A 24,736-nucleotide genomic window follows, 5' to 3' on the forward strand; every position below is an offset into this window, starting at 1 on the left:
TAGACTGGGTTTAATTGAATAGAGCCCACAGATGCAGTAAAAGGGGGGAGGAGGAGGGAGAGATGAAGGGGAGAGAGGGAGGGGGGGGTTTAATTGTCCTGAGTGTTCTCCTCCAGCCTCCAATTACACTGTGGAACCGACCAAGGGTTTTTTATTGGTATTTCAGGACTGCAGAGTATTTCCTCTGTTGTTCAGACACATGCTGGGATAATGCCATTGAGATTAGTGAGGAACGCCAAGACTGCCTTGCCCTGCACGGCCAGACACATGTACACGACACAGGCACAACACACACACACACACACAACCGCATGCATGCTTTCACACATGCTAAACCTCTCACACCTCGTACTGCTTTTGAACCCATTAACCCCTGTTCACCACCAGTGACACTACCAGGGATAGACCAGTACTTGGTTTCTCACTTCTGACTATGCTAATACTGGGAAGTGTGTGTTTTTTGTGAGTTTAATGCAGCAGCTGAATTATGTGGTCAGTCAGTGTTTGATTGCTGGACTGTAATCCTGAACATCAGATTAAATTCACATGTAATCCCTGCCTGACCCTAACACTTACTCTCACAATGCTCCACCTATGGCCTCTCATAACACGCACACACCCTCTCTGTCCCACATGGAGATAACCTGTGCATTGTATTTCTGCTCTTGCTGTTGCCTAGGATTGTTTAACTGTCTCAGTCTGTCTCTGTTACCCCACAATCCCACAAATAGGACAGTTGTTTTAGTCTCCCTCTAATGTCAGTCGTACATTTTATTAGAGTTTATGCAGGATCAGTACTGTAGCCCCCCCCCCCCCCCCGGTGGAACTGGGAGCACGGTCTCTAAGCTGCTTAACTCCTCGCTGAGTCAGACACGTGTGTTTTACCGAGGAGGGAGACCCTACTGGGGTTACAGGACCAGAGACAGAGGGCTGAATCCTAACATGCAAATCACAACTTTGTGCAAATATCCCATTGATCAGTAGATAGTCAGGATCTCAAGTTAGTGTTTCAACTTGGCACCGCAATAACACCTGGGACACCTGGGACTCACAGCAACAACACCTGGGACACCTTGGACCCACAGCAACAACACCTGGGACATCTGGGACCCACAGCAACAACACCTGGGACATCTGGGACCCACAGCAACAACACCTGGGACACCTTGGACCCACAGCAACAACACCTGGGACATCTGGGACCCACAGCAACAACACCTGGGACCCACAGCAACAACATCTGTGACCCACAGCAACAACATCTGGGACCCACAGCAACAACACCTGGGACCCACAGCAACAACACCTGGGACCCACAGCAACAACACATGGGACACCTGGGACCCACAGCAACAACACCTTCACATAAAGTAGGATTTTAATAGCGCCCCCTTTCATGTGGTACATCATTCAGTCAAGTACAGATGACTAATGGACATCTAACCCTCATTGTTGATTTAGGACATCTCATTATTCCATTTGAGGTGTTTAAACATGTTCATGAAATAATGAAGTGTAACAGGCTTTTTCCAGCGGCCCTGCGAGATAACCTAATCCTCTCCACCTGTTCTTTCCTTTGTAACTTTCATATTTTTTGCTTTTCGTAGTGTATTTTTGTAATTACACGGCTCATCTGTAAAATAAACCCTGGTCTCAGCATGACTCCCTGTCAAAATAAGGGTTAAATCAAATAAGTATCAACAGCTGTCTCTCAAAAAACATTCTCTCTGATGATGCTAAGGTGTTAGTTTAATATGGGGGAAGTGCAGAAATTTTCATGAGCTAGTGAATAGTGACTAGTCAAAGTAGCCCAGACTAGTTACAGACAGATCTTAGTCTGAGCCGATTGGTTAACTAAATGTCTTAGCTTTACAATAACACAGTTGTGTAAAGTACTTATGTAAAAAATACTTTAAAGTACTAATGAAGTCGTTTTTGGGGGTATCTGTAGTGTGACCTGACTATTAAATAAAACAAGACCATTTTGCCATCTGGTTTGCTTATTTTAAGGAATATGAAATTATTTATACTTTTACTTTTGATATTTAAGTATATTTGAGCAATTACATTTACTTTTGATACTCAAGTAGTATTTTACTGGGTGACTTTTACTCACGTCATTTTGTATTAAGGTATCTTTACTTTTACTCAAGTATGACAATTGGGTACTTATTCCACTGCCCAACACCGTGCAGGACGTTTGGCATTTGCAGAGAACACCAAGATTGGCAAATTCGCCACTGGCGCCCTGTGCTCCTCACAGATGAAAGCAGGTTCACACTGAGCACGTGACAGACGTGACAGTCTGGAGATGCCGTGGAGAATGTTCGGCTGCCTGCAACATCCTCCAGCATGACCGGTTTGGCGGTGGGTCAGTCATGGTGTGGGGTGGCATTTCTTTGGGGGGCCGCACAGCCCTCCATGTGCTCGCCAGAGGTAGCCTGACTGCCATTAGGTACTGAGATGAGATCCTCAGACCCTTGTGAGACCATATGCTGGTGCGGTTGGCCCTGGGTTCCTCCTAATGCAAGACAATGCTAGACCTCATGTGGCTGCAGTGTGTCAGCAGTTCCTGCAAGAGGAAGGCATTGATGCTATGGACTGGCCCGCCCGTTCCCCAGACCTGAATCCAATTGAGCACATCTGGGACATCATGTCTCGCTCCATCCACCAACGCCACGTTGCACCACAGACTGTCCAGGAGTTGGCGGATGCTTTAGTCCAGGTCTGGGAGGAGATCCCTCAGGAGACCATCCGCCACCTCATGAGGAGCTTGCCCAGGCATTGTAGGGAGGTCATACAGGCACGTGGAGGCCACACACACTACTGAGCCTCATTTTGACTTGTTTTAAGGACATTACATCAAAGTTGGATCAGCCTGTAGTGTGGTTTTCCACTTTAATTTTGAGTGTGACTCCAAATCCAGACCTCCATGGGTTGATAAATTTGATTTCCATTGATAATTTTTGTGTGATTTTGTTGTCAGCACATTCAACTATGTAAAGAAAAAAGTATTTAATAATAATATTTCCTTCATTCAGATCTAGGATGTGTTATTTTAGTGTTCCCTTTATTTTTTTGAGCGGTGTATATTTAGACAGCTTATAGAGAGCCTTGGTCTTTACCTCTCTGCTCCGGATGGCTGGCCCACTGCGCAGTGTTGCCTCTGACAACAACAGTGATTGGTCTGTGAGAATAGACCGGTATAATGCGTCTTAATCCAATTCTAGCTACAGGGGTGTCTGCTACTGTCAAAATGGAGCTCATTGACTTCCTCAGGGACACTCCTCATTCTGTGGTCTCAACTGGCCCTTCTCTGGATAGTTTGAAGGATTTATTTCTGAAATGAGGGGATTGATGCTCTGTGTTTTTGCCCTGGCGATGTTAACAGCTTCTGCAGGTAAATCGAGATGAATTGGTCTTTCTCTGATCTGTGTCATAGTATTTAGGTAGGCTATACTTTAGGTATGGGATGAGAAGTTTTTCACACATAATGTGGGGGACATAAAGTTGAAATGTTATAATCATAGAATGATATTATATATCTTTCCTGATGTTGTTTAACATCAACTGCAGACCCGGGTCATTGTAAATAAGATTTTGTTCTTAACTGACTTGCCTTGAACACAATGCATCAAATAAAAAACTCAACTGCTACAGCACATAAGATATATATATATATTTAAATGTGTTCATAAAGCATACATAACACGTCAATAAGAACATAAACATGACATTGTAGCTACACAGAGCCTCCATGAACATATTCACTACGAAAATAATTATATTATGATGTCCTACAAATGTCAGTATCAGTTTTATACAAATACTGGGATTGTTCTGATTGAAGAGGATGGGCTTTTCATGTCTTTAAACACCTCCACCAGTCCTGCAGTCGCTCTCCTGAAGGTAGTTGTGCTTTTTTTACTGAAAAAAGGTTAGGTTGGATGACTATGTTTGGGATGATTACTGGAAGAGAAGATAATTACTGGAAGAGAGTTAAGTTGAGGTTGAGTTGGGTGACTCTATGTTTGGGACAGAGGAGGCTGGTGGGATGAGCTATAGGAGGAATGGAATGAATGGAACAGAGTCAAACATGGTTTTCATATGTTTGATACCAATCCATTGATTCCATTCCAGACATCACAATGAGCCAGTCCTCCTATAGCTCCTCCCACCAGCCTCCTCTGGTTTAGGATGATTACTGGAATTAGTTTTAGGAAGCTATTGTAATCCATATAGTAATCATTAGGTCCACTGTAGTCCTGGTGTGTGCATGCAGGTCTTTGTTCCAACCCAGTGATATAGCAAACACTGGATGAAATACTTCCTAGTTCTAGTTGGTGAGTTTGTGCAAACACAACCCTCTAGCCAATTAGTGTTCACCTGAGCTGGCAGGGGCTAACAAGCTAACAGGATGAGAGGGGCTGATGACCAGAGATTAGGAACATCACTGAAACTCAGGGTTTGGATTAGCACTAGGAGCTGCTCCCACCAGAGGTGGATGGCCATGCCAGGTGGTAATGGAGCAACAGTATAGCTAGACTAGCTATAAGCAGTAAGTCTAACCCTAATTTGTACATAGGGTTAGACTTACCACCTAAATCTAATTTCCACCTACTGTAGGTGCTCAAAGTGCTTTACAAACTTACCTCATCCACCATTAATGCTTTTCAGTAGAGGGATGCATTGTGGTATGCTGCTGGCAGATGAACACAAGATACAGCTACCTAAGAAAATTACCTGACTAAACTACTTTAGTTTCCCCTCTTACTGTAACCTCTTGGTGCACTATGCACATTCTTCTGTAGTCTACTATAGACACAGTCTTCTGTAGTCTACTATAGACACAGTCTTCTGTAGTCTACAATAGACACAGTGGTTACCGCCAAAGATGCAGTGAGCTACCTTGGATGTGAGTAAGATAGTGACCCATCAGGTGAGAGTATGGCCTTAAAATCTCTCAAAGGTTAACCAAAAAGTAAAGTTTCTGGCTAGGAAATAATGTTGTCATGATAGGAAAATACTACAGACACTGGCAGGGTCCTTTGTGCAGTGTCATTTTGATTAGATAATTGATTATGTGTGTGCCTCAAGAATAAGCTTCAGAAACTCAGAATAACCAGTGGTGGAAAAAGTACCCAATTGTCATACTTGAGTAAAAGTTAAGATACCTTAATATAAAATGACTCAATTAAAAGTGAAAGTCACCCAGTAAAATACTACTTGATTAAAAGTCTAAAAGTATTTGGTTTTAAATATACTTAAGTATCAAAAGTACATGTAATTGCTAAAATATACTTAAGTATCAAAAGTCAAAGTATAAATAATTTCAAATTCCTTATATTAAGCAAACAAGACGGCACTCTTTTCTTATTTTTTTTAATTTACGGATAGCCAGGGGCGCACTCCAACACTCAGACATCATTTACAAATGAAACATGTGTTTAGTGAGTCTACCAGATCAGAGGCAGAAGGGATGACCAGGGATGTTCTCTTGATAAATTTGTGAATTAGACCATTTTCCTGTCCTACTTTTGGGTGTCAGGGAAAATGTATGGAGTAAAAAGTACATCATTTTCTTTAGGAATGTAGTGAAGTAAAATTTGTCATTAATAGTAAAGTACAGATACCTGCAAAAACTACTTAAGTAGTACTTTCAAGTATTTTTACTTAATTATGTTACACCACTGAGAATAAGATCATCAAGATTGTTCTCAAGCTCCCATTCGGTACCCATGTTCAACCCTGTAGATTCAAGAGCTTCATTGGGAATAACGCATACCTCTATTCTACTCTTGCAGTACTGTGGAACAAATTACCACTGTAAATTAAATCTTTGTCATCAGAGCTTTAAAGCATCACACAAAAATAATGGTTGATTGATTAGGGCTATTTTTCTTTTCAAGAAGTGACCTGGGTTTATTTAATTTTTTTATTTAAATAGGATAGTCCGTTAAGAACAAATTCTTATTTACAATGACAGCCTATCCTGCATAAACCATAACCCGGACGACGCTGGGCTAATTGTGCATCACCCTATGGGAATCCCAATCACAGCTGGTTGTGATACAGCCTGGAATCAAACCAGGGTCTGTAGTGACGCCTTGAGCACTGAGATGCAGTGCCTTAGACCGCTGTGCCACTCGGGAGCCTTGGGTACCTCTGTACTGTTGATTATGTTGTAAATATTTGTAATTGTTGATGTTTTTAAAACTGCATTGAGTGTAGTGTGTACAATGCGATCTTGCCCACCTTTCACATTATTTGCCAAAGAGGATCACAATAGAAATAAACCTTCAATCTTTTTTTATGTATGTAATGTTGTCTCCGTTAGGAGCAGCCTTCGACGTTAAATGATCAATTCTATCAATAAAACACTCATGACTTGTAGCGATTATGTCCCTGTGTGAGAGTGTACTGTATATGATATTACCCTGTGGTCCCAGATGAGGATGATCAGGAGGAGCAACGGGAGGAGGGGCCTCTGCAGTGTTTCCGCTGTGACCTGGGCTTCTGGGATGCCTGCTACACCACCAAAACCAACTGCAATATCGGAGAGAAGTGCTACACTGGCCGAGGGAAGGCAGGTGGGTCACATGGATAGACATGGTCGGCGGGTGCTGTGTGTGTGAGTGGGGGCTGTGTGTGGGACATTACGCTGCTGGGTTTTGTGGATTTTTGGCAGAGAAATGTGAAGCAGAGCATATTAGTGTGTTGACAGTGTGTGTGTGTGTGTGTGCGTGTTTCTGTAGGTGATGTGCTGGATGTTAAGTTGCTGGGTTGTGTCAAGGCGAAGGAGTGTGAGCTGGTGACCAATGTGGAGATCTTCTCCAACACAACCATCTACATGATGACAAGGCACTGCTGCGACACACACTTCTGCAACACCGGACACACACTACCCCTCAACACACTTCTCTCCCTGTCACTGACTACAATAACCATCATCCACCTCTCCTCTCCCTGACAGTGACTACAATAGCCATGATCCTCACCTTCAACAGACTACAATAACCACCATGCATCATAAAGTCCCCAGCAGCACACATTTATTCAATTTTCTGTTAATATTCTGTGTTTACTTGTCAAGGAATATGGACAGTAATTAACATATGTGGATGTGCCAGATTGAGGCAAAAGTCTCATGTTCAACCCTTAGAAGCTGTCTCTGGGCTTGGGAAAATTGGTTAGATGGTTTTATGGAATTCAATTTTTAATAAATGTAATTTTCTCATTCTGTTGTTGGCATAAACTACAAAAGGAGACTGGATTTTATTTTATCATATTTATTGAACATTCTGAATTGTAACTGAATAACATAATTCAAATGTACATTGTCCTCAATCTTGGTTGGCATATTTTAAACACGTCAAAATTACTTTTATGTTCTCCTCCAAACCTAAATATTTCCATAGAGAATACTACAGTATTTCCCATTGACTTTAGTGTTATGGTAAATCCTAAAGTAGTATGCATCAATCTCTCAGACCCATAGGCACAGATTTAGGATCATCTTAACCTCTCTAAAACCATCAGCATCTTGGGGCAACTTCCTCCTACAGTCAGTGAAGCTGAGGTCATACTGGTATACAGTAGTGTTGCTGTTACATAGACAACAGCAGTACTGGTATACAGTAGCGTTGCTGTTAGACAGACAACAGTAGCGTTGCTGTTAGACAGACAACAGTAGCGTTGCTGTTAGACAGACAACAGTAGCGTTGCTGTTAGACAGACAACAGTAGCGTTGCTGTTAGACAGACAACAGTAGCGTTGCTGTTAGACAGACAACAGTAGAGTTGCTGTTAGACAGACAACAGTAGCGTTGCTGTTAGACAGACAACAGTAGCGTTGCTGTTAGACAGACAACAGTAGTGTTGCTGTTAGACAGACAACAGTAGCGTTGCTGTTAGACAGACAACAGTAGCGTTGCTGTTAGACAGACAACAGTAGCGTTGCTGTTAGACAGACAACAGTAGCGTTGCTGTTAGACAGACAACAGTAGAGTTGCTGTTAGACAGACAACAGTAGCGTTGCTGTTAGACAGACAACAGTAGAGTTGCTGTTAGAGCAGGTCTCCTCCAGAGGGAAGCAGCTCCTCCTTCATGTAGCGCTGCAGATCCACACTCTGGTCCTCAAGGTTCACACACAGAAACTTCTTCACCACACAAACACACCTGACAGGGACACACACACAAAGAAAACACCTGTGGGTGATTATGCGTATGTATTGCAGGCAGAATAACTTATATAAATGTTCATCTGAGCCATCTTTGTTGCAGGTGAATGGTAACAGCTGAATAAGATGAGAAAAAGAAGAAACCTGCACACTGATCTTGATAGTATCACTGATCTTGATAGTATCACTGATCTTTATAGTATCACTGATCTTGATAGTATCACTGATCTTGATAGTATCACTGATCTTTATAGTATCACTGATCTTGATAGTATCACTGATCTTGATAGTATCACTGATCTTGATAGTATCACTGATCTTGATAGTATCACTGCTCTTGATAGTATCACTGATCTTGATAGTATCACTGCTCTTGATAGTATCACTGATCTTGATAGTATCACTGCTCTTTAATAACTTATATATACACATTTTTGGTAGAAACCCCCCCCCAAAAAAATATTTTTGGGCTGCATTACAGATGCTATATCAGTCCGTTAATACAGAACTATTAAAGATGGAGTGTGTCACGCCCTGACCATAGTTTACTTTGTATTTTCTATGTTTTGATTGGTCAGGGTGTGATCTGAGTGGGCATTCTATGTTACATGTCTAGTTTGTCTAGTTCTATGTTCGGCCTGATATGGTTCTCAATCAGAGGCAGGTGTTCGTCATTGTCTCTGATTGGGAACCATATTTAGGTAGCCTGGGTTTCACTGTGTGTTTGTGGGTGATTGTTCCTGTCTATGTGTTTTCACCAGATAGGCTGTTTAGGTTTTCGTTACGTTTATTGTTTTTGTAGTGTTTGTGTTTAGTGTGTTTTTTTCATTAAACATGAATCGCAATCGACACGCTGCATTTTGGTCCGACTCTCCTTCTCACGAAGAAAACCGTTACAGAATCACCCACCACCAACGGACCAAGCAGCGTGTAAACAGGCAGCAACAGCAGCGTAAAGAGGAATGGACATGGGAGGACGTTTTAGATGGCAATGGCTGTTACACTTGGGAGGAGATACTGGCTGGAAGAGATCGCCTCCCATGGGAACAGGTGGAGGCACTTAGGAGAGCAGAGGCAGCCGGAGAGAGGAGCCGGCGATATGAGGGAACACGGCTGGCAAGGAAGCCCGAGAGGCAGCCCCAAAAATTTCTTGGGGGGGGGCTAACAGGGAGTATGGCTACGCCAGGTAGGAGACCTGCGCAAACTCCCTGTGCTTACCGGGGGGCTAGAGAGACCGGACAGACACCGTGTTATGCAGTGGTGCGCACGGTGTCTCCAGTGCGGGTGCATAGCCCAGTGCGGTATATTCCAGCTCCGCGTGTCTGCCGGGCTAGATTGAGCGTCGAGCCTAATGCCATGAAGCCGGCTCTACGCAGCTGGTCCCCAGTGCGTCTCCTTGGGCCGGTTTACATGGCACCAGCCTTGCGCTCGGTTTCTCCGGTTCGCCTGCATAGTCCAGTGCGGGCTATTCCACCTCGCCGCACTGGCAGGGCGACCGTGAGCATTCAACCAGGTAAGGTTGGGCAGGCTCGGTGCTCAAGAGCTCCAGTGCGCCTGCACGGTCCGGTTTTTCCAGTACCACCTCCACACCCCAGCCCTCCGGTAGCAGCTCCCCGCACCAGGCTTCCTGTGCGTGTCCTCGGCCCAGTACACCCAGTGCCAGCACCACGCATCAGGCCTACAGTGCGCCTCGCCTGTCCAGCGCTGTCGGAGCCCTCCTCCTCTCCAGCGCTGTCGGAGTCTCCCGCCTGTTTAGCGCCGTTAGAGCCTTCCTTCTCTACAGCGCTGCCGGAGTCTCCCGCCTGTTCAGAACTGCCAGTTAGCATAGAGCTGCCAGTTAGCATAGAGCTGCCAGTTAGCATAGAGCTGCCAGTTTGCAAAGAGCTGCCAGTTTGCATAGAGCTGCCAGTTTGCATAGAGCTGCCAGTTAGCATAGAGCTGCCAGTTAGCATAGAGCTGCCAGTTAGCATAGAGCTGCCAGTTAGCATAGAGCTGCCAGTTAGCATAGAGCTGCCAGTCTGCAAGGAGCTGCCAGTCTGCATAGAGCTGCCAGTCTGCAAGGAGCTGCCAGTCTGCAAGGAGCCGCCAGAGCTGCCTGTCTGCAGGATGCCGCCAAAGCTGCCAGTCTGCAAGGAGCCGCCAGAGCTGCCAGTCTGCAAGGAGCCGCCAGAGCTGCCAGTCTGCAAGGAGCAGCCAGAGCCGCCAGTCAGCATGGAGCAGCCAGGGCCGCCAGTCAGCATGGAGCAGCCAGGGCCGCCAGTCAGCATGGAGCAGCCAGGGCCGCCAGTCAGCATGGAGCAGCCAGGGCCGCCAGTCAGCATGGAGCAGCCAGTCAGCATGGAGCAGCCAGTCAGCATGGAGCAGCCAGAGCTGCCAGTCAGCATGGAGCAGCCAGTCAGCATGGAGCAGCCAGGGCCGCCAGTCAGCATGGAGCAGCCAGAGCAGCCAGTCAGCATGGAGCAGCCAGAGCTGCCAGTCAGCATGGAGCAGCCAGTCAGCATGGAGCAGCCAGTCAGCATGGAGCAGCCAGAGCTGCCAGTCATCATGGAGCAGCCAGTCAGCATGGAGCAGCCAGAGCTGCCAGTCGTCCAGACTCTTCCAGATCTGCCAGTCGTCCAGACTCTTCCAGATCTGCCAGTCGACCAGACTCTTCCAGATCTGCCAGTCGACCAGACTCTTCCAGATCTGCCAGTCGACCAGACTCTTCCAGATCTGCCAGTCGACCAGACTCTTCCAGATCTGCCAGTCGACCAGACTCTTCCAGATCTGCCAGTCGACCAGACTCTTCCAGATCTGCCAGTCGACCAGACTCTTCCAGATCTGCCAGTCGACCAGACTCTTCCAGATCTGCCAGTCGACCAGACTCTTCCAGATCTGCCAGTCGACCAGACTCTTCCAGATCTGCCAGTCGACCAGATTCTCCCAGATCTGCCAGTCGACCAGATTCTCCCAGATCTGCCAGTCGTCCAGATTCTTCCAGATCTGCCAGTCGACCAGACTCTTCCAGATCTGCCAGTCGGCCAGATTCTCCTGGATCCGCCAGTCAGCCAGGATCTTCCAGAACCGCCAGCCAGCCAGGATCTGCCGGATCCAACCACCTGCCTGAGCTTCCTCTCAGTGCTGAGCTTCTTCTCAGTGCTGAGCTTCCTCTCAGTGCTGAGCTACCCATCTGTCCCGAGTTACCTCTGTCCCGAGCTGTCCCTCTGTCCCATGTTATCATTGTGGTGGGTAACCTATTTAGGGATGTTTAGGAGGGGGATTAAAACTGTCATGGAGTGGGGTCCACGTCCAGCGCCAGAGCCGCCACCGCGGACAGATGCCCACCCAAACCCTCCCCTATAGGTTCAGGTTTTGCGGCCGGAGTCCGCACCTTGGGGGGGGGGGTACTGTCACGCCCTGACCATAGTTTACTTTGTATTTTCTATGTTTTGATTGGTCAGGGTGTGATCTGAGTGGGCATTCTATGTTACATGTCTAGTTTGTCTAGTTCTATGTTCGGCCTGATATGGTTCTCAATCAGAGGCAGGTGTTCGTCATTGTCTCTGATTGGGAACCATATTTAGGTAGCCTGGGTTTCACTGTGTGTTTGTGGGTGATTGTTCCTGTCTATGTGTTTTCACCAGATAGGCTGTTTAGGTTTTCGTTACGTTTATTGTTTTTGTAGTGTTTGTGTTTAGTGTGTTTTTTTCATTAAACATGAATCGCAATCGACACGCTGCATTTTGGTCCGACTCTCCTTCTCACGAAGAAAACCGTTACAGAGTGCACTACTTTTGTGGAGAAAAAATAAATAAATAGTTTGTAGTTTGTTTGTATCCTGTTTAGTGATTGATTAGTGTGAGTATTAACGAAGTTTAGGCCATGAAACTGTGTGGATGCTAATTTAGAAAGGTTGACCTAATCAGATAAGAGGAAATTGCCTAGGATCAAATGTCAGGCCCAGGACAATGAAGATGGACGGGGTGTGATTCTGACATCTAGCTAAGGATGCGCCCGAGCTCAATTTCGAGTCTCATAGCAAAAGCATCTGAATACTTATGTAAATAAGGTATGTTTTTTATTTGTAATAAATGTGCAAAAATGTTTTTAAAAAGCTGTTTTCGCTTTGTCATTATGGGGTATTGTGTGTATTTAAGGCTGTAATGTAACAAAACGTGGAAAAAGTCAAGGTCTGAATACTTTCCGAATACACTCTCTATATATATATGCTGCAGCACCCCTAAATCCCACAGCTATGCTAGTGTGAGTATGTGTGGTGTAGCGTACCTCTACTCCTCTCTGTACGAGGCTGGGGGGAAGGCCTGCCAGTGTAGCGATGTTGGCTGCGTAGCTGGAGCGACAGATCCCATCCTTCAGCTGGTACAGAAACACCAATTCATCCCCATCCACCGCTGTCTCCAGAGTCTACGCACACAAAACACACATATCAAGGCTGGAATTCAGTCCAAGGCATGCTTAGGGCAGACAATACACCGTTTAAAGGGTTTTTCCCCAACAAGTCCCAGAATTACATACTGAAAGGGACAGATACCACACACACACACACACACACAGACACACACACACAGACACACACACACACACACACACACTACCAGTAGTGACAGCAGGCCTGAGGAAGGTAGGAGACCCAGCTGTAGCAGACTGTGGAAGTTAGTGGCCAATAGAATGTGAGGAACCTCGGCTGGAACTCTTTTCAGCCAATGAGAGATAGATGCCGCCAGAAGGGAAAGCCCATCCACCTGGTGAGAAACAGTTCAACAGTTTACTTGGACCCACATTGAAACACTGAAACATAGAAAGACCCAAAGAAAGGCAAATAACTGGGCAGTGTAAGAGACTTTCTCCTCCATCCCTCCTTTCATGTCTCTCACGTTTCATCCATCTTTCCCTCTCTCTTAACGTGTTAGTTCCTTTCCCAAACTCATCAATCAGGACCAGTGAGTGACCGCTGCTGTGGTTCAGAGCATGAGCCATCTGTAGCAGACATACACACACATACGTGTATGACACACTGAGAATAGGTAAATGCATGCGTGTCTGTAGTGCAGTGGTGTAAAGTATTTAAGTAAAAATACTTTAAAGTACTACTTAAGTAGTTTTTTGGGGGGTATCTGTACTTTACTATTTATATTTGTGAAAACTTTTACTTTTACTCCACTACATTCCTAATGAAACTAATGTACTTTTGTACTTTTTACTCCCATACATTTTCCCAGACACCCAAAAGTACTTGTTACATTTTAAATTCTTAGCAAGACAGGAAAATAGTCAAATTCACGCACTTATCAAGATAATTTCCAATCTCTGCCTCCTTCGCTGGCACGTCAGAACCAATCAGAGCCATGAACACAATCAGACCCACCTGACCCAGCCAATCAGAAGGAAGAGAAAACAATCTATCCTGAAACAACTCAAGAACTGTATCTGTCTTTGACACTTTCTGTGCGTGTGTGTGTGTGTGTGTGTGTGTGTGTGTGTGCGTGCGTGCGTACGTGTAAGTGAGTGAGTGAGTGAGTGAGTGAGTGTGTGTGTCCTTGCCTGTTTGAGGTAGATGCTCTTGCCAGATGAGTTGGGTCCGGTGATGATCTTGACCCGTCCCCGAGTCTCAGAACTCAGGAAGGAGTTAGACACAAACATAGGAGAACACAACTCCAACAGAGGGTGTCTGAGAGAGTGAGAGAAAGAGAGATCTGAGCAACAACAACCCTTATCTGCCTCTCTAACCTCCTCCCTGGATACCCTAGGGGTTCATACAGGCGTCTAGCCAGCTGGAATGGGGTCTGTGTGTGCGTACCTGGCCTGTCTGAGTGTTATCCTGTGGTGGTTGGCCAGAGTGGGGGTAGTGTATCCATACTCCTGGGAGACATGGCTCAGTGCTATCAGGCAGTCCAGCTCAGTACTCAGATCCAGAACCTACACACACACACACACACACACACACACACACACACACACACACACACACACACACACACACACACACACACACACACACACACATAGCATAATCCCACAAAAAGGTAAGTGTGCACACAGAGATACCACATAAAGACGCACACCTTGTACAGACAGGCGCTTCTCTCCAGGACTGTGGTCTGCAGCTGTGTCATAACCGCAGTCTCCATGTCTGAGAGAGAGAGAGAGAGAGAGAGAGAGAGAGAGAGAGAGAGAGAGAGAGAGAGAGAGAGAGAGAGATTCAGACATGCAGAGAGTATGGTCTACTTGTTTTTTTTCCAAAAGGGTTTCTTCGGTTGTAGGCTAGAGATCTTCACGGGTCCACCTGTACCCGAAAACCCGATCCGAGATCCGAGCGGGTCCGGATCCTGAATTGTAAATAAAGTCAAGGGTCTGGGTCGGATCTCATATGATTGTCACAGGTCTTGGGTACGTGTAATTTTAACTGACTTGTCCGGAAGGGACAAGTAAATATCCGAAAGCGACTGCTGCTGCAGAGAGACAAGACAGAAATTGTATAATTTATGCTGCTGGTCTTGCTTTTCAGAAGAGTGGACATTGGTGTGTGTAGCTTGTTGTTGGCCAATATTAAGTCATCAAAGTGCCAATAGGCTGCAACCACAGTCTCCATGTGTGGCAAAAGTTAGGAGATATCTAATCAACGGAAGATGGAATTAAAAGGCAGACTGCCACTTAATATTTTGAAAAGAGTTGATGTTATTTGTAACTGTAGGATGAGAAAGCGCACGCACTGCAGCATCAGTTAGCATAGCTAGCTAGCGTTACTAGCTTCTCATCCTGGTTTGATGCCGTCCAAGACTGGTACTACGTAATCATATTGGATCAAATCAAATTGTATTTGTCACATGCACCGAAAACAACAAGCCCTTAATCAACAATGCAGTTCAAGAAATAGAGTTAAGAAAATATTTCCTAAATAAACTAAAGTAAAAAAAATAAAATAACAAGAAAATTACATCACAATAATGAGGCTATATACAGGGGGTACCGGTACCGAGTTAACGTGCGGGAATACAGGTTCGTCAAGGTAATTTGTAAAGTGACTATGCATAGATAATAAACAGCGAGTAGCAGCCGTGTAAAACCAAAGGGGGGCGTGGTCAGTGTAAATAGTCCAGGTGGCCATTTGATTCATTGTTAATAATAGCAGTCTTATGGCTTGGGGGTAGAAGCTGTTAAGGAGCCTTTTGGTCCTAGACTTGGCGCCAGTACCACTTGCTGTGCGTTAGCAGAGAGATCAGTCTATGACTTGGGTGGGACTGGAGTCTATCCTGTTGAGGCTAGGGGGCAGTATTTTCACTTTTGGATGAAAGGCGTGCCCAGAGTTAACGGCCTCCTACTCTTTCCCAGATGGGAATATATGCATAGTATTATTACTGGTGGTTAGAAAACACTCCGAAGTTTGTCTGTGTCTGTGAGTAAACTATGTCTGTGAGTAAAACAGAACTCATATGGCAGACAAAAACCTGAGAAGAAATCCAAACAGGAAGTGAGAACTCAATATAGAAAACAGTGCCATTGGATGTCCATGTTAGATATGGATGAGCATGCACTTCCTAGGGCTTCCACAAGATGTCACCGTCTTTAGAGTCTGGTTGTATGATTCTACTATGAAGAAGGGGCTCATAATAGCTCTTTGTGCGGGTGGTCTGGTAGAAAGCCTCGGTCTCATTACGCGCGGTCACGAGAGAGTGTCTTACTATTCCTATGTGTTTCGTCAGACAATGAAATTCTCCGGTTGGAACCTTATTGCTGATTAATGTTTAAAACATCCTAAATATGGATTGCATACAACATTTGACTTGTTTCTACGACCTGTAACGGAACTTTTTGAGTTTTTGTCTGGAGGAATTGCTCATGCAAGTGGCTAAATTATGGGCTTTTTGGAACAAATCAGTCATTTGTTGTCAAACTGGGATTCCTGGAACTGCCTTATGATGAATATTTAGTGTTTTTTGTAGCTTCTGTTGACGCCAAAATGTCGGCTATTTCTTTGGGTTCTGAGCGCCGTTCTCAGATTATTATTTTTCTGTGAAGTTTAAAAAAAAATCTCACACAGTGGTTGCATAGAGGATACATTTATCTTTAATTCTGTGAATAACACTTGCATCTTTTATCAATGTTTATTGTGAGTATTTTTGCAAAATCACCGGATGTTTTGGAATCAAAACATTTCTGCACGTAACATGCCAATGTAAACTGAGATTTTTTATATATATATGCACATTATCGAACAAAACACACAAATACATGTATAACATGATGTCCTATGAGTGTCATCTGATGGAGATAATCAAAGGTTAGTGATTCATTTTGTCTATATGTATGCTTTTGTGACTGTGAAATACCGCTCTGTGTGTTTTTGAATTTGGTGGTCATCTAACATAAATATAAGTTGTGTTTTCGCTGTAAAACATTTTAAAAATCGGACACGATGGGTAGATTAACAAGATGTTTATCTTTCATTTCCTGTATTGGACTTGTGTGAAAGTTAAATATTTCTAAAGAATATTTTTATCAGCTGAATGGGAGGGCGTGTTCCCTTCAAGGAACTCCTTGTGCCCCCCTAGCCCCAACAGGTTTTAACAATCTTTTGGGCCTTCCTCTGACACCGCCTAGTATACAGGTCCTAGATGTCACGAAGATTGGCCCCAGTTTTATTTTTATATCACCTTTATTTAACCAGGTAGGCTACTTGAGAACAAGTTCTCATTTACAACTGCGACCTGGCCAAGATAAAGCAAAGCAGTGTGACAAGAACAACAACACAGAGTTACACATGGAGTAAACAATAAAAAAGTAAATAACACAATAAACAAGTCAATGACACAGTAGAAAAAATAAAGTCTATATACAGTGTGTATGTCACGCCCTGACCATAGTTTACTTTGTATTTTCTATGTTTTGATTGGTCAGGGTGTGATCTGAGTGGGCATTCTATGTTACATGTCTAGTTTGTCTAGTTCTATGTTCGGCCTGATATGGTTCTCAATCAGAGGCAGGTGTTCGTCATTGTCTCTGATTGGGAACCATATTTAGGTAGCCTGGGTTTCACTGTGTGTTTGTGGGTGATTGTTCCTGTCTATGTGTTTTCACCAGATAGGCTGTTTAGGTTTTCGTTGCGTTTATTGTTTTTGTAGTGTTTGTGTTTAGTGTGGTTTTCATTAAACATGAATCGCAATCTACACGCTGCATTTTGGTCCGATCCTTGTTCTACCTCTTCATCAGAGGAGGAGATAGAAGAAAACCGTTACAGAATCACCCACCACCAACGGACCAAGCAGCGTGTCAACAGGCAGCAGCAGCAGCGTAAAGAGGAATGGACATGGGAGGACGTTTTGGATGGCAATGGCTGTTACACTTGGGAGGAGATACTGGCTGGAAGAGATCGCCTCCCATGGGAACAGGTGGAGGCACTTAGGAGAGCAGAGGCAGCCGGAGAGAGGAGCCGGCGATATGAGGGAACACGGCTGGCAAGGAAGCCCGAGAGGCAGCCCCAAAAATTTCTTGGGGGGGGGCTAACAGGGAGTATGGCTACGCCAGGTAGGAGACCTGGGCAGACTCCCTGTGCTTACCGGGGGGCTAGAGAGACCGGACAGGCACCGTGTTATGCAGTGGTGCGCACGGTGTCTCCAGTGCGGGTGCATAGCCCGGTGCGGTATATTCCAGCTCCACGTGTCGGCCGGGCTAGATTGAGCGTCGAGCCTAATGCCATGAAGCCGGCTCTACGCAGCTGGTCCCCAGTGCGTCTCCTTGGGCCGGTTTACATGGCACCAGCCTTGCGCTCGGTTTCTCCGGTTCGCCCGCATAGTCCAGTGCGGGCTATTCCACCTCGCCGCACTGGCAGGGCGACCGTGAGCATTCAACCAGGTAAGGTTGGGCAGGCTCGGTGCTCAAGAGCTCCAGTGCGCCTGCACGGTCCGGTTTTTCCAGTACCACCTCCACACCCCAGCCCTCCGGTAGCAGCTCCCCGCACCAGGCTTCCTGTGCGTGTCCTCGGCCCAGTACCACCAGTGCCAGCACCACGCATCAGGCCTACAGTGCGCCTCGCCTGTCCAGCGCTGCCAGAGCCTCCCTTCTCTTCAGCGCTGTCGGAGTCTCCTGCCTGTTTAGCGCTGTTAGAGCCTGCCTTCTCTACAGCGCTGCCGGAGTCTCCCGCCTGTTCAGAACTGCCAGTTAGCATAGAGCTGCCAGTTAGCATAGAGCTGCCAGTTAGCATAGAGCTGCCAGTTAGCATAGAGCTGCCAGTTAGCATAGAGCTGCCAGTTAGCTTAGAGCTGCCAGTTAGCAAGGAGCTGCCAGTCTGCAAGGAGCTGCCAGTCTGCATAGAGCTGCCAGTCTGCATGGAGCTGCCAGTCTGCAAGGAGCCGCCAGAGCTGCCAGTCTGCAGGATGCCGCCAAAGCTGCCAGTCTGCAAGGAGCCGCCAGAGCTGCCAGTCTGCAAGGAGCCGCCAGAGCTGCCAGTTAGCATGGAGCAGCCAGGGCCGCCAGTCAGCATGGAGCAGCCAGGGCCGCCAGTCAGCATGGAGCAGCCAGGGCCGCCAGTCAGCATGGAGCAGCCAGTCAGCATGGAGCAGCCAGTCAGCATGGAGCAGCCAGAGCAGCCAGTCAGCATGGAGCAGCCAGAGCTGCCAGTCAGCATGGAGCAGCCAGTCAGCATGGAGCAGCCAGAGCTACCAGTCATCATGGAGCAGCCAGAGCAGTCTGCCAGCATGGAGCAGCCAGAGCTGTCAGTCAGCATGGAGCAGCCAGAGCAGCCAGTCTGTGTCGACCAGTCTCTTCCAGATCTGCCAGTCGTCCAGACTCTTCCAGATCTGCCAGTCGTCCAGACTCTTCCAGATCTGCCAGTCGTCCAGACTCTTCCAGATCTGCCAGTCGACCAGACTCTTCCAGATCTGCCAGTCGACCAGACTCTTCCAGATCTGCCAGTCGACCAGACTCTTCCAGATCTGCCAGTCGACCAGACTCTTCCAGATCTGCCAGTCGACCAGACTCTTCCAGATCTGCCAGTCGACCAGACTCTTCCAGATCTGCCAGTCGACCAGACTCTTCCAGATCTGCCAGTCGACCAGACTCTTCCAGATCTGCCAGTCGACCAGACTCTCCCAGATCTGCCAGTCGTCCAGACTCTCTCAGATCTGCCAGTCGTCCAGACTCTCCCAGATCTGCCAGTCGTCCAGATTCTCCCAGATCTGCCAGTCGTCCAGATTCTCCCAGATCTGCCAGTCGTCCAGATTCTCCCAGATCTGCCAGTCGTCCAGATTCTCCCAGATCTGCCAGTCGTCCAGATTCTCCCAGATCCGCCAGTCAGCCAGGATCTTCCAGAACCGCCAGCCAGCCAGGATCTGCCGGATCTAACCACCTGCCTGAGCTTCTTCTCAGTGCTGAGCTTCTTCTCAGTGCTGAGCTTCTTCTCAGTGCTGAGCTTCCTCTCAGGGCTGAGCTACCCATCTGTCCCGAGTTACCTCTGTCCCGAGCTGTCCCTCTGTCCCATGTTATCATTGTGGTGGGTAACCTATTTAGGGACGTTTAGGAGGGGGATTAAAACTGTCATGGAGTGGGGTCCACGTCCAGCGCCAGAGCCGCCACCGCGGACAGATGCCCACCCAGACCCTCCCCTATAGGTTCAGGTTTTGCGGCCGGAGTCCGCACCTTGGGGGGGGGGTACTGTCACGCCCTGACCATAGTTTACTTTGTATTTTCTATGTTTTGATTGGTCAGGGTGTGATCTGAGTGGGCATTCTATGTTACATGTCTAGTTTGTCTAGTTCTATGTTCGGCCTGATATGGTTCTCAATCAGAGGCAGGTGTTCGTCATTGTCTCTGATTGGGAACCATATTTAGGTAGCCTGGGTTTCACTGTGTGTTTGTGGGTGATTGTTCCTGTCTATGTGTTTTCACCAGATAGGCTGTTTAGGTTTTCGTTGCGTTTATTGTTTTTGTAGTGTTTGTGTTTAGTGTGGTTTTCATTAAACATGAATCGCAATCTACACGCTGCATTTTGGTCCGATCCTTGTTCTACCTCTTCATCAGAGGAGGAGATAGAAGAAAACCGTTACAGTGTACAAAAGGCATGAGGAGGTAGGCAATAAATATACCATAGGAGTGAATAATTACAATTTAGCAGATTAACACTGGAGTGATAAATGAGCAGATGATGATGTGCAAGTAGAGATACTGGTGTGCAAAATAGCAGAAACGTAAATAAAAACAGTATGGGGATGAGGTAGGTAGATTGGGTGGGCTATTTACAGATGGACTATGTAAAGCTGCAGTGATCAGTTAGCTGCTCAGATAGCAGCTTCAGAGATTTTTGCAATTCGTTCCAGTCACTGGTAGCAGAGAACTGGAAGGAAAGGCGGCCACATGAGGTGTTGGCTTTGGGGATGATCAGTGAGATATACCTGCTGAAACGTGTGCTATGGTGGGTGTTGTTATCGTGACCAGTGAGCTGAGACAAGGCGGAGCTTTACCTAGCATAGACTTATAGACAGTGGTGGGCCGTCAGGGCCAGCAAGGCCTTCTCTGCTGGCCTAAACATCATCAGAATACAATTTTTTTTTAATATATATTTTCCCACAAATGTATTAAATTATTCCCCAGAGTAAGAGTTATACTCTTCATTTCATAGCTTTCCTCTTGGTTGCACTGCTTCCAGACCCAGGTTGAGATTTGGAGGGCTGGTCTTTATGTTAGATCTTTTATCCAATCATATTCAGCCATCATGTGTTGCCAGGGGTCTAAAATCTGCCCTCAGGCCTTCAGAATCAACAGTGCGGACGCTTGTAGCTTAAAGTGAATGGAAATGAAAATTTAGTGTCAACCAATCAGCTTTAGAGTTGGCTATTGTACGCCTGCTGGCTGGCTCCAGTGTTACACAGGAGCCAGCTAGCAGGCGTAGTGCGTGCACATCTTTTGATTGGATTACCAATATTGAGAGGCAGGTCCTATATGGGCAGGTCTATGCAGAACCTCAGAACTAGGAAACTGAATTTGATAAACAAATTAATTATCGTACTACTAAGCCGTTTTTTCAACCCACAATGGCGGAAGGAGGAGAAGATATCGATTTGGTCGAGGATATAATTATAACGCCATTCTCAAGACAAACTTTTCAAGAAAAGTTAGAAATTGTCAGGAGAGGTCGCCCGACGCCGACGCTACAAAGCCTGTCACAGGCAGGAAAGGGGTTCGTTCGCCACTTTCAAAGTTCCAACTACGAGCGCCCTGGCTCACAGGCTCCGAGAAGCACTGCAAACTGTACTGCTGGGAATGCCTATTATTTGCAAGTGATCGATTTGGTGTTTGGAGCCACACTGGCTTTGCAAACTTGAGTTGTCTAACCAAGGCAGCAACGAGACACCAAAGTACGGCTGGGCACTTACAAGCAATGGTGCTTTTGAAAACTTTTGGGGACACCCGAGTGGATCTACAGTGCAACGAACAAGCGCGCAGGGCAACGGGAGCTGCACAATGAAAAGGTATTGTACTCTTCCCCTGCAATTCTCTGCATAAAAATGTCAATTTCAAGGTGACGCAACGCCTGGTTATACTGTGTTTGTCTAAATGTATAGTGTCTAGAGCCATGGCATCATAATGATGGTAATAAGAGGTGGATTAATTCGGGTGGGACTGTGTAGGACCTCACTGAAGGCCCAGGCCCACGGCACGCCACTGCTTATAGATGACCTGGAGCCAGTGGGACTAGCGACGAATATGTAGCGAGGGCCAGCCGACTAGAGCATACAGGTCGCAGTGGTGGGTGTTATAAGGTGCTTTAGTAACAAAACGGATGGCACTGTGATAAACTGCATCCAGTTGGCTGAGTAGAGTATTGGAAGCTATTTTGTAGATGACATCGCTGAAGTCGAGGATCGGTAGGATAGTCAGTTTTACTAGGGTAAGTTTGGCGGCATGAGTGAAGGAGGCTTTGTTGTGAAATAGAAAGCCGATTCTAGATTTGATTTTGGATTGGAGATGTTTGATATGAGTCTGGAAGGAGAGTTTACAGTCTAGCCAGACACCTAGGTATTTATAGTTTCCCACATATTCTAGGTCAGAACCGTCCAGGGTGGTGATGCTAGTCGGGCGGGCGGGTAGCGAACGGTTGAAAAGCAGGCATTTGGTTTTACTAGCGTTTAAGAGCAGTTGGAGGCCACGGAAGGAGTTGTCATGACTGTCCTGATCAGGTCAGGTTACAGGAGACCACAACCCTACAGATTATCTCTCAACTCCAACAGAGGAGAGATCTAGGGGTCTGAAGATGTGGGGGGTTTTATGACCCCTCACGACCCTGGTAAATCTCAGGCCACAGACAAATTCCTTTGTCCTGTTACTATGGAGAACCAGCCTCAGAACATTAAACAGGAACAATGGTTTCCGTCAGCCACAATGGTGGTCATGACGATAGATGGAATATGAAAATGTATGTAATTTTTGTTTTGTTATTAAAGGTTAATAGATTACGTTATTACGTAAACATTGTAACATGAAGCATTTTCCTAGTAGATGTTTGATGCTTATACATTGTATGGAAAATATCCAAATCAAAGAGAATGTTTTGGGGAGGATGAAATGAACTCATTAACTTGGTACGCCCAGAGAATTGCCCTAAAGGAGGTTACGCCCACTTCTGACCCAAGGGTATAAAACCTGTGAGTATAGAATTTACAGGGAGACTACGTGACCCAAGCTGCAACGAACCCAGAACGCAACGCAAGTTTGAAGACAAAGAAAGCCTTTTCTACCCAAGCTACGGATGAGTAGCTGTCTAAGCGGGTGAATTCAAGTCGAACCACCTAGCCTCCATCTCCCATCGAATCGTGGTATCTAAAGGGTTTCATTCCTATGCTGTGAGCTCTGCGCTACAGAGCTGTCTGTCCTCAGAAGACCCCTTCCAGAGCAAAGGGTGAGGAAACAGACTCCTAAGCCAAAAGGACACTGACATCGGGAGGACGATCAGAAAGGTGCGCGGAGTAGTGCGTCATCGAGCAGTCTGAATGGTCTACGCAGAGAATCCTCGGAGATCATCCCCACGTAATTACATCATTATATTCTGACCCATAAGAGCGGCAGCTTGGGGCAAGGCTAGGGTTAGAATAGCATAGCTGACAAATTCACCCAAATGTATATTTCTCGTGTACTTTCTTTTTTCTCTCCATATTGAAATCCCCATTGTGGGTAACACGCGCCATAGTGTGTTGGCCCGTTATACTAAGTTCTAATCAATAGCCTATAATGTGTTTTGTCTATGTGTATCTTTTATCATCATTTTAGCTTTTTAGTAAATAAATATTCAACTAAGATTGGTGTGGTACGAACTCATTGGTGAGACCCGGGTCCGTGCAGATTCACGGGCTATACGACGTTCAGAACGAGATTGGTAGAGGCAACTGGTTAATTAGCGGCTGTTGTAAAATCTATATTCTGATATTCTTTGAGTTAATTTGGGAAATAGAAACTCAATAAAAACAAGTTTTCACATGGTGCCCCAGGTTAATGAGTTAATAATGGCTTGATTCAGTTAATCATGCAATTAGAAACTTTAATCATTCGATGAACAACAGTCGTCACATTAACTAATACAACGTCACGACAGAGTGTTGTATGGCATTGAACCTTGTTTGGAGGCAAGTTAGCACAGTGTCCAAGGAAGGGCCAGAAAGTATACAGAATGGTGTTGTCTGCGTAGAGGTGGATCAGGGAATCACCCACAGCAAGAGCGACATCATTGATGTATACAGAGAAAAGAGTCAGCCCGAGAATTGAACCCTGTGGCACCGCCATAGAGACTGCCAGAGGTCCGGGCAACTGGCCCTCCAATTTGACACACTTAACTCTGTCTGCAAAGTAGTTGGTGAACCAGGTGAGGCAGTCATTAGAGAAACCAAGGCTATTGAGTCTGCCGATAAGAATACGGTGATTGACAGAGTCGAAAGCCTTGGCCAGGTCGATGAAGATGGCTGCACAGTACTGTATTTTATCGATGGCGGTTATGATATCATTTAGTACTTTGAGCGTGGCTGAGGTGCACCCATGGGGGGGCTTGGAAACCAGTTTGCACAGCGGAGAAGGTACGGTGGGATTTGAAATGGTCAGTGATCTGTTTATTAACTTGGCTTTCGAAGACTTTAGAGAGGCAGGATAGATATAGGTCTATAGCAGTTTGGGTCTAGAGTGTCACCCCCTTTGAAGAGGGGGGTGACCGTGGCAGCTTTCCAATCTTTAGGGATCTTGGACAATACAAAAAGAGGTTGAACAGACTGGTAATAGGGGTTGCAACAATGGCGGCGGATAGTTTTAGAAATAGAGGTTCCAGATTGTCTAGCCCAGCTGATTTGTACGGGTCCAGGTTTTGCAGCTCTTTCAGAACATCTGCTATCTGGTTTTAGATTAAGGAGAAGCTGGGGAGGCGCGGGGGGGGGCGGAGCTATTGGCCGGGGTTGGAGTAGCCAGGAAGAAGGCATGGTCAGCCATAGGGAAATGCTTATTGTAATTTTTGATTATCATGGATTTAACGGTGGTGACAGTGTTACCTAGCCTCAGTGCAGTGGGCAGCTGGAGGAGGTACTCTTGTTC

At 46.1% G+C, this 24,736-nt stretch overlaps 1 protein-coding gene across 1 annotated transcript; it reads left to right on the plus strand.

Annotated features, from left to right (window-relative positions):
• The first annotated feature begins 3,157 nt into the window (after window positions 1–3,157).
• LOC110508080 (protein Bouncer-like) lies at window positions 3,158–7,689 on the plus strand. Its single transcript, XM_090223161.1, has 3 exons — window positions 3,158–3,400; window positions 6,450–6,590; window positions 6,756–7,689. Exons 1-3 carry the CDS (start codon window positions 3,346–3,348, stop codon window positions 6,968–6,970), a joined length of 411 nt encoding a protein of 136 aa, XP_090079287.1. The 5' UTR covers window positions 3,158–3,345; the 3' UTR covers window positions 6,971–7,689.
• Window positions 7,690–24,736: the final 17,047 nt, after the last annotated feature.

The sequence above is a fragment of the Oncorhynchus mykiss genome, chromosome 3, assembly GCF_057628025.1.
Source record: "Oncorhynchus mykiss isolate SJ-2025 chromosome 3, ASM5762802v1, whole genome shotgun sequence".
In the NCBI taxonomy this organism is placed as follows: Eukaryota; Metazoa; Chordata; class Actinopteri; order Salmoniformes; family Salmonidae; genus Oncorhynchus; species Oncorhynchus mykiss.